Below are 16,030 nucleotides of genomic sequence, written 5' to 3'. Positions count from 1 at the left end.
AATTGGTGCAGAATGCCACAGCTCAGTTATTAGCAGGACCTACATAGAACATGCATTTTACTCCCATTCTACAGTCACCCATCAGTTACTGGGCTCAATTCAAGGTTTTAGGTAACAAGGCCCTTCATGACCTTGTTCCCTCCTATCTATGGGACTGTTCCCTCCCTATGTTTCACCATGAAAACTTTGCTCATTTGCACAGGTCCTTCTGCAGGTGCCAAACTGCAAATGGGCAAAATCAAAAGCTGCCTGTATGCATGCATTCTCTGTAGTGGTCCCTACCCTGTTGAACAGCCTGCCGTAAGAAGTCAGGAACGCTCTCATTCTCCTGGCTTTACATAAATTGCAAAACCAAATTATTCATGAGGGCTTTTTTACACGGGTAACAGGGCTATACTGTAAGGGCTGTGCTGTTTTGATAAAGGCTGTAGACTATACAACTGTGTACTGTCTGCTAGTGTACTGAATAGTTTCCATGTCATTTACTGTGTCATGTCAAATTGCTTGTTTTGTTTCAGCATTGTATCAACTTTGTATCAGATTTTTCAGCCTGTTTTCAATTTCTGCAATTTATATTCTATTGTATTGTCTATTTGAACGTCCCAGCTATTGACCATGTTGATTTTAACTGTGTAATCTACCTTAAGTCTCAGTGTTGTGCATCAACTCTGAGACTCCTATCTCTATGACTACAGCTCAGAAATATCTCATATCCATTGTTAGGAGATGACCAACAAGTAGAAAAAGCCTGGAAAGCCCAGAATTAAATAAAGAGCCTCCTTTCATTTTTCTTTCTGTATCAAAGGGATTCAACTTCAGAGACATCGTGTTCCCAGCTGCAAGTGGTAGACTTCTCCAAAAGCAGGGCAAGAGCGGTGGAAATACTTAGGAACTAATGCCAGAGTGCAGAGCAAGCATGATTAAAGGCTCCTTTTCATTACAGTGCTTAAAATAACCACACAGGGAAGAATACACCTGGTGAATTTCTACCTTACACCTTTTCCAACCACAAGATTGTATAATTTGCAGTCTTCTTCTTGTGCTTCGAATGCATCATCATTTCCTGCACCAATTTAGAAAATAAGTTACGTGGGGTTATTGGTAGGGCGGGCTCGTCAGGCTTTCAAGGCTGTATGCTATTCAACAGGTTCAGTCCCGTCACGGAGATACAGTGGTGCTGAATTTTGTCCTGTTAAACAGTGCTCCCCCCCCCCTTTTTAAATTTTAAAATCCAGTCCAAGACCATAAACTCTCGGTAGTCCTTCGCACACGCTTGGCTTCAGACCTCCTGACACAAGCATTAAACTCGCCTTTTTGTCTCTTTGGTTAGGCGCATAGTCTGACACAGGCGGCAGCCTGATGCGAGTTGCGATGGGAACTCTGATAGCGTTTCTTGGGTGACGAAGACCAGGGGCGGACCGGGAGGGCGCAGGAACACTCTTACTAATCAACGGCACAATTTCTTCAAAGTTTTCCTCTATCTTCTCTCTCCCCAGAACCCACCCTTTGTTTTGTAGACAGACCCCACAGCTTTACCCTAACGGACAATAAGAAGCAAGATCCTCTGAGAAAAAGCATTGCAAAGAAATACCGCTTCCAAGGGCTGTAAGGAAAGGCGCCTCTAACTCTTTGCAGTCCCATTCCCGCCACTCTTACCCCGCATATGGCCGATTCTAACAGGAACGGGAAACGGCGGCTCCGCGGCCATCTTGTCCTAGGGTGGAGCGCCGGGAGATTGGAGGAGTTGTCAGAGATGCGCGGAAGGTTTCTTGGGATCGCCGCGGTCGGCAGAGGAGCTCAGAGTCTTGGCAAGGCGCGGGGTCCGGAGGCAAGGTAACCGTGGGGGCAACAATATTTTGGTTCCAGGGAGGAATCTAACTGCGCCTGCCTCTTTTCCTTGTGAAAACCGACTTGGCGAAGGAATAAAACGTCATTTGTTTTACTTGTTCGCAAGTCATTTACTTAATGATAGATAAAGCAAAAGCAGAGCTGCACGTAAGTAAAACAGAGCTTTTCTGGCGGGTAGCCGTGTGGGTCTGCAGTAGAAGAGCAAGGTGCAATTGGACACGAATCTTCCTCTAAAACTGATACGTGCGACAGAAATCCTAATTCTCCCCTGTGGAAACAGGCGGGCAATTAACAATAGCTTTTTATTTACTCAAATTGGAGAAGTTTTACAACTACAGTAAGGCGGGAACGACGGTGGACGGGAGAAGGGGGTGGAAATTTTCCAGCCTATAAGCTTTTGTGAGTCAGAGTTCACTTTGTCAGATCCCAGAGCTTTGACTGACAAAGGATTATACCCTGGAAAATTTTGCTCGTCTTTAAAGCGCTGCTGGACGCAAATTTTGTTCAGCTACTACAAACACAGCTACCCATCTGAACCTAACCTTACTTATCTCTTGGCAGGGGCAGGTAGGGCCATGTGTATGGGGAGGTTATATATGCAAGTAGGAAAGTTTATGTACTAAAAGATCGTATGTAAGTTGGTACTCTTGTATGTGGGTGTGGGAATATGTATGCACCCACTCATTTATAATTTCTTGGTAGAAAAGGTATACACCTGGCTTGAACAAAGCATGAGGAAAAAGCATGAGGAAAGTCGTCTAGGGAGATAGAGCAACACAGTGGTTTGTATAGTTATTCAAATTGTTGAGCCTGTTCAGAAGCTTAAGTTAGATAATATTGAATCCATCGAGCAAATAATAAAATACGTCAAGAAATGCACATTCTGTATGCACATTGGTGTAAGCTTGCTAAGGGGCTCCCAGAGTTAAACTATACTGTTGTTTAAATGAAGGATGATCAGGAGATGAGGGGAAACACTGGTTCAATGAAAGTGTTTTAGCAAATTGTTCTGTTTATCGAGAAAAGGGTGATGGGAAGGGGAATTGTAGTGTTAGGGTCAACTGTTTGTCCCAGTTGTTTTAAAATTTATTTATGTCATTTATAATCTGCCTTTCTCATTGAGACTCAAGGTGGGTTACATTTTAAGAATTTTATTTGTATATACAAGTATCATAAATAGTGCCTAGAAGATACTGGAACATTGTTGCTCTTCAAGGGATCCATCGCAGGCGAGAGGTAATGCAGTCTTTAGTAGCTGAAGCTTTTAAATACCTATTATCACAGGAAATCCCATATAGGTGGTGTTAATCAAGGCCAGCGGTTTTCACCATCCAGGATGTGGTCCTTGGGGTGTTTTCATAGTGGATCCAGAGAAATGCCATATTTTATGTTTCTGAGTTTGCGGCCTTTTATTACTTTGGGTGTAATGTTGCTATACTTAAACCCACGTAGTATGCTAAGGTTGTGAACTGTGAACTGTCATGTCCTTGGTTTAAATGTCACCTCATTCATGAGTTCACTAATAGTGCAGTCCTAAACAGAATTACACTCATCTAAGCTCATTGACTTCCATGGACTCAGAAGGGTGTAACTCTGTTTAGGATTGTTGGTAGGATATCAACCTACCTTACATTACCTCAGTACCTTTTGACAACTTTGTATGTAAAGTACTCTGCATGCTTGAGAAGTGCCACGTGAAAGCTTGTTACTATTTATTATTAGATTCTTGCTAAAGTGACAAAAATTGACTATTTGGCTACTAGCTCCTCCATAATTTATTTTATGTTCAGGAAAAATGTTCTTAATGGAGCATGGTGTATACAGCTTTAACGTCACTTGTCCTAGCGTGCAAATACATTGAGAACAAAAGGTCCACTCTGAAGATTCCTAAGATTTGAATTCCTTTGGCCCAAGATTTGATTCTTCCAAAATAAAGTTAGTGGAAGAGTAGACTCTGGCTGTACTTCAGTCTGCTGTTCTAGGCATTGCTATTGATCTAGTAATATCCTATGCTGAATTCTTTCAGGGATGGGAGCTGGTCACTGGACTGGAAAACATCATGATGTCACCCTTATTGGCTTAGTAATTTCCCCCATCTCATCTTCCACCATGACCAGACCATTATGCATGTATAAGTACTGCTTTTATAAAGTCATGAAATGGAAAAGTAAACAGGAAATGTTTGTTTTACAGAAATATAGCTGTTTGGGTGTATGGAGAAAGTTGTCTTTTAGAAAGACCAAAAGCAAAATCATCTCAGGAAAATGCTATAAAGTTTGTTTGCCATCAAGTGTCTGAAAAATGCATTGGATAAAATGTATGAGGTTTATTGGTGCCTATTGACAGATAGCCAGAAGCCATATGCTTCTGGCTTTTAAAGAAGCTATATGCTTCTGTCTACCAAATCCCAGCTACCATATACTTCTGGCTACCAAATCCAGGTATCCCCAGGCATGGGGATGGTCACAGTTTTCTGTTTGTAAAAATGTCTTGGGGCATCGGAATAACTGCTGTCAGAAACAGAGTGCTTTGACCCAGCATGATCAGCAGAGCTTGTATTGACAAGCCTTTGAACTGCAGAAGGATCCTTGCACAAAGCCTATACAAAGCTTGGATGAGCTGGTGTTACGTGCAAGAAAGCAGCAGTGATTTGATTTTTATCAGTTGTCTAAACAGTTCACTGTACTTTTTTAAAAAAATTCCATGGAATTTCAGATTTAAATAACTCCTTGCCAAAATTAGAGATTTGGATTTGATCCACAATTGCTAAATGTCTCATTAAAGTCAGCAGGACTGTTTCTCCATAAAGATGGTGGGTCATAATTGCCTGAACTTATTTTGCATTATTAATATTCTGAGATGCAAACAGCTTCTCATTTGTTGCATGTTTTTCTTTCCAGACCATTGAAGAATGTTTATTCCAAGAGCACTTAAAGTCAAGAGGACCACTGATGATGATGGGACCTGCGTAGCTAAGAAAAACAAGTCTTCTCCCAGTGAATCCTCGTTTGAAGAAGCCTCAAAGTTTAGAGATGCTGAATTGGATTTAAAAGACAATTCTGCCTCAGAAAGGGACTCCTGTCCAGTGGAAGATTGTACAGAGCCACAAACTTATCTAAATTCACCTGTGGCAGTTGTTAAAGGAACTCTGGAAAATGCAAAAAGCGAGGAATGTTCTCTTGCAGAGGAACCTGTAAAATCATTCAGTAGAACTCAACGCTGGCCACAACCTGGAGAGCCTGTCTGCGTAGTCTGTGGTCGCTATGGGGAATACATCTGTGACCAGACTGATGAAGATGTCTGTAGTTTGGAGTGTAAAGCCAAACACCTTTTACGCATCAAAGAGCAGGAGGAAGGCTCAAAGCCCACTGATGGTGAAATAAAGGAATCTCAGACCAGGTCTGCCTGCCTTGACCATACTTATGTCTATAAAGAAAACGATTTTGTATTAAGCCTACAAGATGGGCAGGTTGACAACTTAAAGCTGCAACTAGGCATCACTGTGCAAGGTCAAGGAGTTGCAAGACCCATCGTAGAATTTGAGCACTGTGGCTTTCCTGACATTTTAAACTGCAATTTAAAAAAATCTGGCTATGAAGTCCCAACTCCGGTCCAGATGCAAATGATTCCAGTTGGATTACAGGGCAGGGATATCGTGGCCGCTGCTGACACAGGCTCGGGAAAAACTGCAGCTTTCTTGCTTCCAGTTATAATTAAAGCTATGGGCGAGGTAAAGTTTATACCCCTGTATTCAGAAATATGGAGGAAATTGCACAGTTAGTCAAAGGGGTTTCGTTCCAAGGAAATGTATATAGGCTTGCAGTCTGAATTCCACTGGATTTCTCAGTAAAATTATTTAGTTATGTTAACTCCTTGGAATTTTTCAGCTGTATCCTGCAAACTGCAAGCCAGAGGTAAACAGGGATGCAGATTTCAGCTTCTTTGCCTTTCTGCCAGCACTTTCTTCTGGCCTCCCCAAAAAGCTGATGCCGGGGAAGCCTTGTGGAGAAAATGGCACGGGAGGTGGCAGGGAGGGAGGAGCTGGGCAGAATTGCCTCCTTTTTTTCCAGCAGAGCCTTAAAGGTCCTGGACATTCTCTGTAACAGGCACGCAGTCATTTTTATTTCTGTATTCAAAGGTATATAATGTAGGAGGTGTTGTCTTTGGTATCCAGTGGTACGCTGTGACTGTTCACTATTATCTTTGTTGCTGTCTGGATGAAAAGGATGTTGCTGCACTGAGCAGATACGAAAATTACTGCCCTTGTTCAACCATTTTTAAAAACTGAGCCTGCAGCTTGGCAAATTGTAATTATTTTTATTTTTTTTAGACAGAAAGCCCATCTGCTCTTATTTTGACACCAACAAGAGAGCTGGCAATACAGATTGAGAAGCAAGCTAAAGAGCTTATGATTGGTCTGCCAAACATGAGAACAGTTCTTCTTGTTGGAGGGTTGCCGTTACCACCGCAGCTTCATCGCCTAAAACAAAATGTTAAAGTAAGCCATGGTGTGGTGAGATTCTTCTGAAGATCTCAGTTTTGTGTGTAAAGAAGATAGAATGTATGTGCAGAGGCATCTAAAACTGATTTCTTCCTTAGAGCTCTCAGAGATTCTTCTCTTGATTTCTTTTTGTTAGGTTATAATAGCAACACCTGGAAGGCTCCTAGAAATTCTAAAGCAAAGCACCATACAACTCCATCACATTAAACTTGTTGTAGTGGATGAAGTAAGTATAAATTGCAAGTTGCAATGAGTATGTGTATGCATCTCTTTTATTTATGTTTTTACTTATAACCTGCCTTTCTCTCTGACAGTCAAGGTGGATTATTTATTGCCCACCTTACCCAATGTAGGACTATGCCGTCAAATAGCATGAGACATCTAATAAACAATGCAAAGACTAGGATCACAAAAATTAGAAAAAATGCAAAAAAGTTTCAAGTAAAATATGTCAGAAACAGTGGAAAAAATGGAATTAAAACAATGCAGAAACAGAAAACAATATGGTAAGAGTAAGAAACAGTAGAATGGACTACAACCCTGTTCCCTTTACAAAAGCACCCTCCATTCCATTATACCACAGTCTTATCCTTTCATAGAAATGCAGAGTTGCCTTCCCCTGGGACCACTTCATTTCTGTCCAGTGATCACATTCTGCAGACCACAGAGAATATACTTTGTAATCCTGACATGCAGTGGACTTCAAACATGAGTATATGTATTTTTTTAGATTAGTACACAAAGAGCTCTGAATGAGTGCTGGGTTCCCCAAGGCCAGTTTACACTTCAGCCTGGTAATAAAGCAATGTTGATACTCTGCTTGTTATTGACCTTCCTTTCTTTACTCCTGTTCCCAAAAGGCAGCTGAGCATTACAAGTTCTCAGCTTTTGTGCTCACTTCTTCCATGCCTGTGCTTCTGGGAAAAGAGGAGCGGCTGCTTTTGCACACAGTCTCAGTGGCTTGTGGCTGCAAAGAGGGATAAAGTCTTAGAGGCAGCAGCCAGGAGTACTGGGTGCACGGTTGCTGGTAGCTGCACACTCTTTGCAGGGATCCTCTGTCTAGGCCTTTGTGTTTCTTCCAGGCTTCTTAAGAGCACTGGCCTGGTTCTTTGAAATCGTGGGTCAGTCTCTGCCCATCTGTGTCTACTACCTATATAGCCAAATAGGTAGTCAAAGAATACAACATTATTTTCTCAAGCCAAAAGTCTGCTTCTTAACAGTCTGTTCTTTTTTCTCCCCATTACAGGCTGATAGCATGTTAAAAATGGGTTTCCAGCAGCAGGTATTAGATATTTTGGAAAATATCCCCAGTGATCGTCAGACTCTTCTAGTGTCGGCTACAATGCCTTTTGGCACCGAGCAACTGGCAAATCGGCTTCTGCAAAACCCTGTAAAAATCACAATTGGAGAAAAGAATATGCCGTGCTCCAACGTTCGCCAGATTATCTTGTGGGTAGAGGAACCCTCCAAAAAGAAAAAACTTTTTGAAATATTAAATGTTAGTATCAGTGGAAAGAGAACCTTTTTGTTTCTCTTTCATGAGTTGTGAATATCTGGGAGAGGAAAGGAAATGGAAAATTGCTATTAATCAGTTATTTATTCAGAATATTTTTAACCTACCTATGTAAATATCTCTAAGGTTGGCAAGTCTCTATTAGAGAGGCCTAAATAGTGGCACAAAAGTGGCAGAAAGGACAATTTCACATCCCCCTCCTCGCTGTAGTTCTTGGTCCACACGGGTCCTGCAACCCTTGGAATACATTTTCCCAAGGCTAGAAAGGGCTGCTAGGGGAGGATAATATGGGGGAAAAACTGCAACCACTAGCGCCTTCCATTGACAGTCACTGAATCCAACCCAGTGTTTAAACATTTACATACGTTTTTGAGGGGTTGCATTGGCTAAGTAAACAATTAAGGAAGTAATTTGTATTTGCCATGGAAGTTGTCAGAGTTAGATCAGATATGGTTTAAATGTGTAATTATGAGATATATTGTTGGTCATTTTTTAAAAAGTGGTAACTTAGAGGATATACATGAATAATTTAAGAGAACATTAGTAGCTGTGATGGCTTATTATCAATCAGCAAATCATGCTGATACACAAGATTGTAAACAAATTGTTTCTGCATACTTAGGATAAGAAACTCTTCAAGCCTCCGGTGCTGGTGTTTGTAGAATGCAAACTAGGTGCAGATCTACTGAGTGACGCTGTTCATAAAATCACAGGCTTACAAACAGTATCGATGCATGCTGATAAACTGCAGACTGAAAGAACTGCCATATTACAGGTTTGTAGATGTCTGTTAAGTGCCCGCTTTTTAAAATTTAAAAATAAACTCTTGTGCTTATAATCATGGGTTTCTGAAAGGTGGTTTGATCTTCCGTGAGTTTCAGACTTGCAGTTGTAGAATACAATCCAGAGCAGTGCTTTGCAGTGTGACGAGCTGAAATGGTGCACCGATGTTTCTTCTCGTCCCTGCAAATCCTAACCAGGCTTGGGGTTTGGAAACTCGCTAGCCCTGTTGTTGTTCTTACTTTCTCACAATGATACCGTGGTCATGTGAAGCACTTTATTCTAGCCTCGGAAAGAAACCACAGGGCTGCAATTCTGTTCTGTGGCTAAGGTGTATACCACAGCTTTATTCATTGGCTGAAGAATAACGAAATAGCGGTCAGCCCAGGAAGAGGGTTCCTGGGCTTCTGGACCAATATTATGGATCAACGCTGTAGTAAGGCTGACTTTTTTGGGGGATTCAGATTCCTCTTAATGTTCTTAAACACACTTGAGCATTCAAGCTGACAGCTGAAGGGGAAGTTTGAGGAGCTAAAATTCAGAGTGTCCATCTAAGAAGAAATAGTTTTCAGTCTGTTAAAATTATTTGGGCTTTTTTCCCTTTATTGGTCTGGTTTGTTTTCATTTGCCTTGAAATGGTTCAAAATCGTCCGTAGCTCTTCTGTGACCATTTGCTTCATAAGAAATTTTGTAATGCAAGGGTTCTCCCACCCCCTTTTTAGGAATGAAATAATTCTGTATGAAAATACTTAGTAATGGAATTAGTCCTGTGCCTGAGTAACAGACTCTTAATTGGAATTAATGTTTCTGTATTTTTAATTAGGGATTATTTCAAGAAAAGTATGAAGTTGTTGTAAGCACTGGAGTCCTTGGACGAGGACTTGATCTGGTCAATGTTAAGCTGGTTGTCAACTTTGACATGCCATCCAGTATGGATGAATATGTACATCAGGTAAGTTTGCTTGCTTATCTTAAAAGTCGTATGTGTGATATCATATAGTTGGATGGATGAAAGGAGATTGTGCAAGAGGATCTCCCTCTCCTTCCCCCCAGCAGTCTCTTACGCCTTTCAAAAACCTTGTAAGAAAAATGTGCCATGGCATGACATGCTGTAGTGAAAATGGTGACTTGGTCAAAATCACAACCCCTGCTAGTACAACGAATTCAACTGTGAGGCTTAATCTACCAGCAGATGGTAGAGGGGGGGGGGCGGCCTTGGATTTTACCTCATTTCCCCCTTCTCACTGTAGTTCTTCCATGTTGTAACGTATTTGCCTTCTCTCTCTCTCGCACGCGCTATATAGATTCCTGCCCTACCTAAAGGATAGAGTTGGCATCACCAATGCTGTGGCTTTTTTAGTTTGATGGTCTCCTGACCTTCAGTGGAGAATTTTTGAGATATGGGAGAAGGGCGTGGTGGAGGAGGATTCTCTTGGGCGAACTCCTTCTACTCACACAACCATAGGATTTACTCCCTTGTGTCACTAGAGCTGTTTAGCTAATGAAGGCAGCCATTGAAAGGTGTGTGTGTGTGTGTGTGTGGGGGGGGTGCTGTTTTACACACACTACCTCCTTTGCTTGGCAGCAAGGAAACATCAGCAGTGGTTTGTGGTGCAATCCATGGAGCTGCGACTGAAGAGCTTGAAAATTCTTCTGTGCCTACAGTAGCTTTCTTGGTTGCTGTCCAAGAACATACTGATTGAAAACAGTGGAATGGGAATACTGGGATGGGTCACAGGCCTCTCTCAAGAAAACATGGCTTTGCTTACATAATCATTATTTCATTGAGTTAAAGAACGCATTATTTAATGGAGCTAGAAAAATATATATAAGCCTATTTATTTAGCAAATTTTATGCTATAATTTATTTAGCAAATTGTGTAATTTTAAAAAAATTATAAAGTTTTACATTTAATATATGAAAAACCTATGGAGAAAAGCAAATTAGCATAGTTCCTGTATGTGGTGGTGCCATTTTTGTTTCTATCCATCTAGTTGGCTCTATAAAGGGCCCAGTTATTGAAAAAAGTTGAGGGCTTCACATTCTAGTTGGATGAGCAATTTAAATTTCTGGGTACATAGAAAAGCAGCCTGAACAGCCCAGACTAGCCTGAGCTCATCAAAGTTTGGAGGATAAGCTGTTGTTGTTTTTTATGGAGAACTTCAGATATTCTAGACTCAGAATCAGAGGAGTTAGCCATGTTAGTCTGCAGTAGCAAAATAGCAAGGAGTCCAGTAGATTCTTGCTATTTTTCGATGAAGAGAGCTGTGGCTCTCGAAAGCTTATGCTACAATAAAGTTGGTTAGTCTTAAAGGTGCTACTGGACTCTTTGCTATTAGACTAAGAATAAAACCAACAATAATGTTGACTACTAAATATTGAGCTTTCCATAGTGGCTGAAAGGAAACAGAAATAATGGAATGTGGGTTTTTCTGAAGGAGAACAACATTTTGCCTCCAGGAAAAGCTACATTATATTTTTCTTATATAGCTTTCTAAATGTAAATAATGAGTTGGATTTTGCCATTTTGTTCTGCTGATGCCTGTATGTTCCTTCAGCATAAGGATTCTTTTGATAAAGACACACTTGCATTGCTGGAAGAATGTTTGGTATTAGTAAAAAGGTATTTGCAGTGGAGGTACAAAATGTTAGGATCCAACCCTTGTCTAGGTACTCAAACCTTCAAAGAGGTCAAATCTCCACTTCAAGAAGAGAAGATTGTTGGTTGCCCAACTTACATTTTATTCTGGTCCTTCATAATCTGATTCTGTTTATAAGAAAGTTAAATAAAACATACTATGAGATTTTCCAAGACACACATTTTGGTCAAGCTAAATACTTTGTTTTCAGGTTGGAAGAGCTGGACGGCTGGGTCACAGTGGAACCGCAATTACATTTATTAATAACAACAGCAAGAGACTTTTCTGGGATGTTGTAAAGCGAGTGAAACCTACAGGCACTATTCTCCCACCCCAATTATTAAATTCCCCATATCTGCATGACCAGAAGAGAAAAGAACAGCAAAGAAGCAAACAGTCACAACATGGTCTTGTAACAGCTGATAAGCTTGTGGACATTATTCGAAAACATGACAGAAGCATTTCGCAGAAGTAATGAACTGGGCTATGTTTGTAAATCTAATGCATTTCTGCATCTTGTTAAGAAATGCTGAATTCTAATTCTGGACACATTTCTGTCAAAGTTTAAATGCTTTACTGTTAATTTCAGTTTTTTTCATTCATCAGTGTGACTTCAAAGTACTTAAATTGGTGGGATTTTGCCCTGTATTTCATAGATTTGTTATGTTTGTATCCTATTATTCCTAGTGATTTCAGAGAGGCATTTTAGCATGGCATGGCTTTTGTTAGGCTGAGAGTGATTTCCCCAAGATCTCCCTGTGAGTTTTGAAGCTGTGCCATTTCACAGCATTTTTCAATTTGGGCGCAGATGTTGCGCAGATGTTCCTGAGTTACATGGTACCAAAAATGTGTGCATAGCAGCATTATTTATAGATGACGGCTGGGATTGCCCTAAAATAAAAATAGAGCAGGAATGTTCATGTGTCATTCATAATTAATGTACTGTCCAAGATCCCACAAATACAGCTAGAGTGGAGATTGTATCTCTCTGTACCAAAATTTCTCACATCTGAGAATTCCTTGCCCACCCACCCCTCTCCCCAGCATGCTCTTGAGGAGCATACATAAATGCAGTGGGAAGGGGAAGGCAAAAATAGCTGTCCCACGAGTGGAGCTTGGTTCTTTGAATCTGATCCAGTGTCCGTCCCATATGTTGGCTGTGAAATATTATCCCCAAACATTATTAATTAGGCTCAGAAACTTCAGCAGATGGGTGTGCGTGTGTGTGGGGTCTTGTTCTTTTATAGACTTCTGTTCTTTGTCACTTACAGTGCAATCCTATGGAGAGTTACTCCAGTCTAATCCCATTGACTTCAATAGGCTTAGACTGGAGTAACTCTCCATAGGATTGCACTGCTTGTCTGCTTGAGATGGGTGAACTTCCTTGATGCCCTTCCTGGAGAACACTGAACCCCTATAGAAAAGAAGGGTGATCTGTGAAACTGAATTCAATGCCCCGGGCATCAAGATCATATTCAAAGTTCTTCCAGGAAGAGGTGTGACTGCACACTAGGGGCAAAGGATGTTGTGATCTAGCTTGTAAAACCAGATGCAATGGACTATAGTTTATGAAAATTCATGTTGTAAATTATTAGTCTTTAAGATGCCTAAGGTTGCCTTACTTCTGTAAAGACTGCTATATTTATTTTGCTTTTTGTTTTAGGCACTGAGATGTAAAGTTTCAGGAAATGTTATCAAGGTATTTATATTGGTTCCCCCCGTCTCTGTTTTATCCTCGAGATAGGTCAGGCTGAGACTGACCCTATGTGACTAGCCCAAGGACACCCAGCAAGCTTTGATGGCAGAGTGGGGACTTGAACTTGGGTCTCCTATATCCTAGTCTCACACTTGTAAGCACTATGCCATGTTGGACTATTCTGAAGACATGGGGATATTTTTTTCTCTACTTGTGTTGTGGATGGGTGGAAATGTTTGTGAAAATTGAAAAATACACTGTATATATAAAAGCTAAATTTTTAAAATATATTTCAAATTCTTCATGCAAAAATCTGTTTTGTGTATGTGAAATTTAAAGCTTTTATTTAAACAATTACATATACACTGTTACGAAAGCCTGAACTACCAAAACGTTTTTAAAGTTGGAAAACCAGGAAAGAAACAAGAGTTTAAAAATAGAAACCATCAATACTATATAGTAAACTGTTACGATCTTTCCTTTCCTTGGGGTAGATGTTTCTTTTAATCTTTCCCTTACACCCTCTGGGTAGTTGGCTGCCACCAGGAATATATTATTCCAAGATATTTTATTTAAATTTTCCCTTTTGGTAACGTTCCTAAGCGTCAGGCTCCTTCGTGGTTCTATGTGGCCCTGAGGATAGGAATGGGATATAGCAACGACAGCTACACTGGGATATAACAAAACAAAAATAAACTTTTATTTAGTCAAGAAGTGTATCGGTTTCATAGATGTAGTTCTCGGTTCTTAAAGTTACTTCATTTACTCTCATTCACACAGATCTCTTCTAAGGCTTCATACACAGTCAGCCTCTTTCTCTAACTCAATATTTGTCTCACAGAAATGCTTAAACTCCTCAGGCAGCACACAGCTAGCCTGCTTTCCTCTGACTGCTATTCACAGAAATATTAAACCTGCTCAGGCAGCACACAGCTGGCCTCTCTTTCCCTGACTGAGTGTCCTTTCACAAACATGCTCAGTTCAGGTTCCACACAGGTTATATTTCTCTCATAAACACTTCAACATATTCAGGCAGCACACCACTAGCCTGCTTTCTTCTGACTCAAACCTTTCTCCCAGTCTAAACTGCATTCACTCCGCCCACAATCTCAGTCAACCAATCATATCGCTCGTTCATTCTTTCACCCCCACTCTTCACCTAGCTCAAACCAAGCATTTAAAGATACATGCACCCACTTCTTGAAATTACATAAACAAATGAAGTTCTTATTATCTGGAGTTTAAAAGTGTCTTCCATATACTGTTAGTGCTATCAAAAAACAGATCACTATCTAACAAAACTGCAATAGTTATTTATCAGGGGTGACAGTGAGATGAGAGGGGTGAAATCCCCTTCCCTGGCTCTTGAGGGGGGGAAGCAAATTCTATCTCAAAGCTCTGACAACTGAAGTCTATGCAGGTAAGAACTAAAGTGCATTATAGTGTAATTGTACACAGAAACAAATGCTTTTAACTCCATTAAAGTCTGTGGGATAGCCCAGACTAACTCGAGTTTGATAGAGATTGGAAGCTAAGACACAATTGGTGCTCGGGTGGGATATCATCAAGGAAGAAGGGGGCTGCTCTTGCAGAGGAGAACAAACCACTTCTGCTGGTCTTTTGCCTTAAAAAGCCCATGAGATGTCTCCATAAGTCAGTTGCAACTTGATGGCACTTAATTATTATTGTGTTTTGGACTGAACAGTTAGGCTGGAAGCAGCCATTAAATCAAGTGAAACTGACCCCAAGAGTGGAGATGTGAACCAGAATTTTGGTTACAGAGAGAGCAGCAGACAGACATGAATACTATAAAGGGCTGGAGTATTTAGTTGCAAGTGAATTGCTTTGTAAAAATAAATGAATACAGCTGTTTTGTGGGGAGAGGCTCAGCTTGACTATGAAGAAAAATAGTTCAGTAAATGCAACTGGTGCTCTCTGTAGTTCTTAGATGTACTTTTAAGGTCAGGCCAGCTGAGATGCTGTGAGGTCCCTGAAGTGAGTCCTGTCTCTTAAACAGGGTTCTTAATACAAATTCCTTGTATTTCATTTAAGTTGTATGTCCATTTAAGCTGACATTCAGTAGGCTCAATGTAATCCAGGGGCCCCTGAGAGCCCTTTTCAGAATGTTGGAAAAAAGTCTGAAACACACCAAATTGTAGGAACAACAACAAAAAACCTTTGCTGTATTGCATGACCAATTGAAGCCATGCCAGCTAAACCTTCCATAAGGAGAAGCAACAGGCTTAATTTCATTTTTTAAAAAACAGGTCAGGCTAACTTAATTTGAAATAAGAACCCTGCTCTCTTGTGCCTTCCGCCAGAGTGCTAATACTTTTGCTTAAAAAAAAACCCCTCTCTTATCTGGGTATGACAGAAATTACTCCATGTTTGCGGGATTAAATTTTAAAAATAACAGGCGGGTATCCATGTTAGATCTAGTAGCACTCTGCTGCAGCTGCTTTGTTTTTTGTATAGTTCTCTTGGTATCCCTTGGAAGCTACGCATTGAGAAAAGAGTCCAAACCGTTTGCACACCGACCTTTCCATTTCAGTCAAAGCACTATCCAATATTCACCGCGTCAACAAGAACAATGAACATCCAACTCAGAACACCCTTTTGGAAGGGCCTCGATTCTTCAACTACAATAACCAAGCAGGAGGCGGGGAGGGGAGGAGACAATTTGCAGGTCTCTTTTAGCATTTGCAGCTCGGGTACCAAAATGATGCATCCTGTCCCGCGTTCTCCCCTTACAGAGAACAAATTAGAGGCAAGCGTCGCACAGAGTCCCTGTGCAGAACGGGAGCAAGCACTCTACCTCTATGCGTCCTGCCTTCTTGTCTTGGTCGCCCCGCACATGGCCTCGTTCAATTTGCAACCCGAAGCGTCAACAGCGCCTTGCCAACTATTTTCTCTTCCCTCTCGGGGGTTGTGCGTGATGTCATCGGCCGGTTTCATCCAATGGCAGGCGCCGGCGGAGCATTCGAACAGGGAGTGAGAGGCGCCGCTGAAGCGCCCGGCTGTTAGTGGCTTGCTTGAGGGCAGGTAGGTGGGG

The 16,030-nt window shown here is 41.1% G+C and overlaps 1 protein-coding gene across 1 annotated transcript; it reads left to right on the top strand.

Annotated features, from left to right (window-relative positions):
• The first annotated feature begins 1,733 nt into the window (after positions 1-1,733).
• Positions 1,734-13,268, top strand: DDX59 (DEAD-box helicase 59). The gene is made up of 9 exons (XM_054981956.1): positions 1,734-1,833; positions 4,749-5,578; positions 6,179-6,346; positions 6,486-6,575; positions 7,596-7,847; positions 8,485-8,637; positions 9,466-9,594; positions 11,494-11,753; positions 12,946-13,268. Exons 2-9 carry the CDS (start codon positions 4,760-4,762, stop codon positions 12,950-12,952), a joined length of 1,878 nt encoding a protein of 625 aa, XP_054837931.1. The 5' UTR covers positions 1,734-1,833; positions 4,749-4,759; the 3' UTR covers positions 12,953-13,268.
• Positions 13,269-16,030: the final 2,762 nt, after the last annotated feature.

This window comes from Eublepharis macularius, chromosome 5 (genome assembly GCF_028583425.1).
Source record: "Eublepharis macularius isolate TG4126 chromosome 5, MPM_Emac_v1.0, whole genome shotgun sequence".
NCBI lineage: Eukaryota > Metazoa > Chordata > Lepidosauria > Squamata > Eublepharidae > Eublepharis > Eublepharis macularius.
This window is presented reverse-complemented; position numbering and strand designations above follow the sequence as displayed.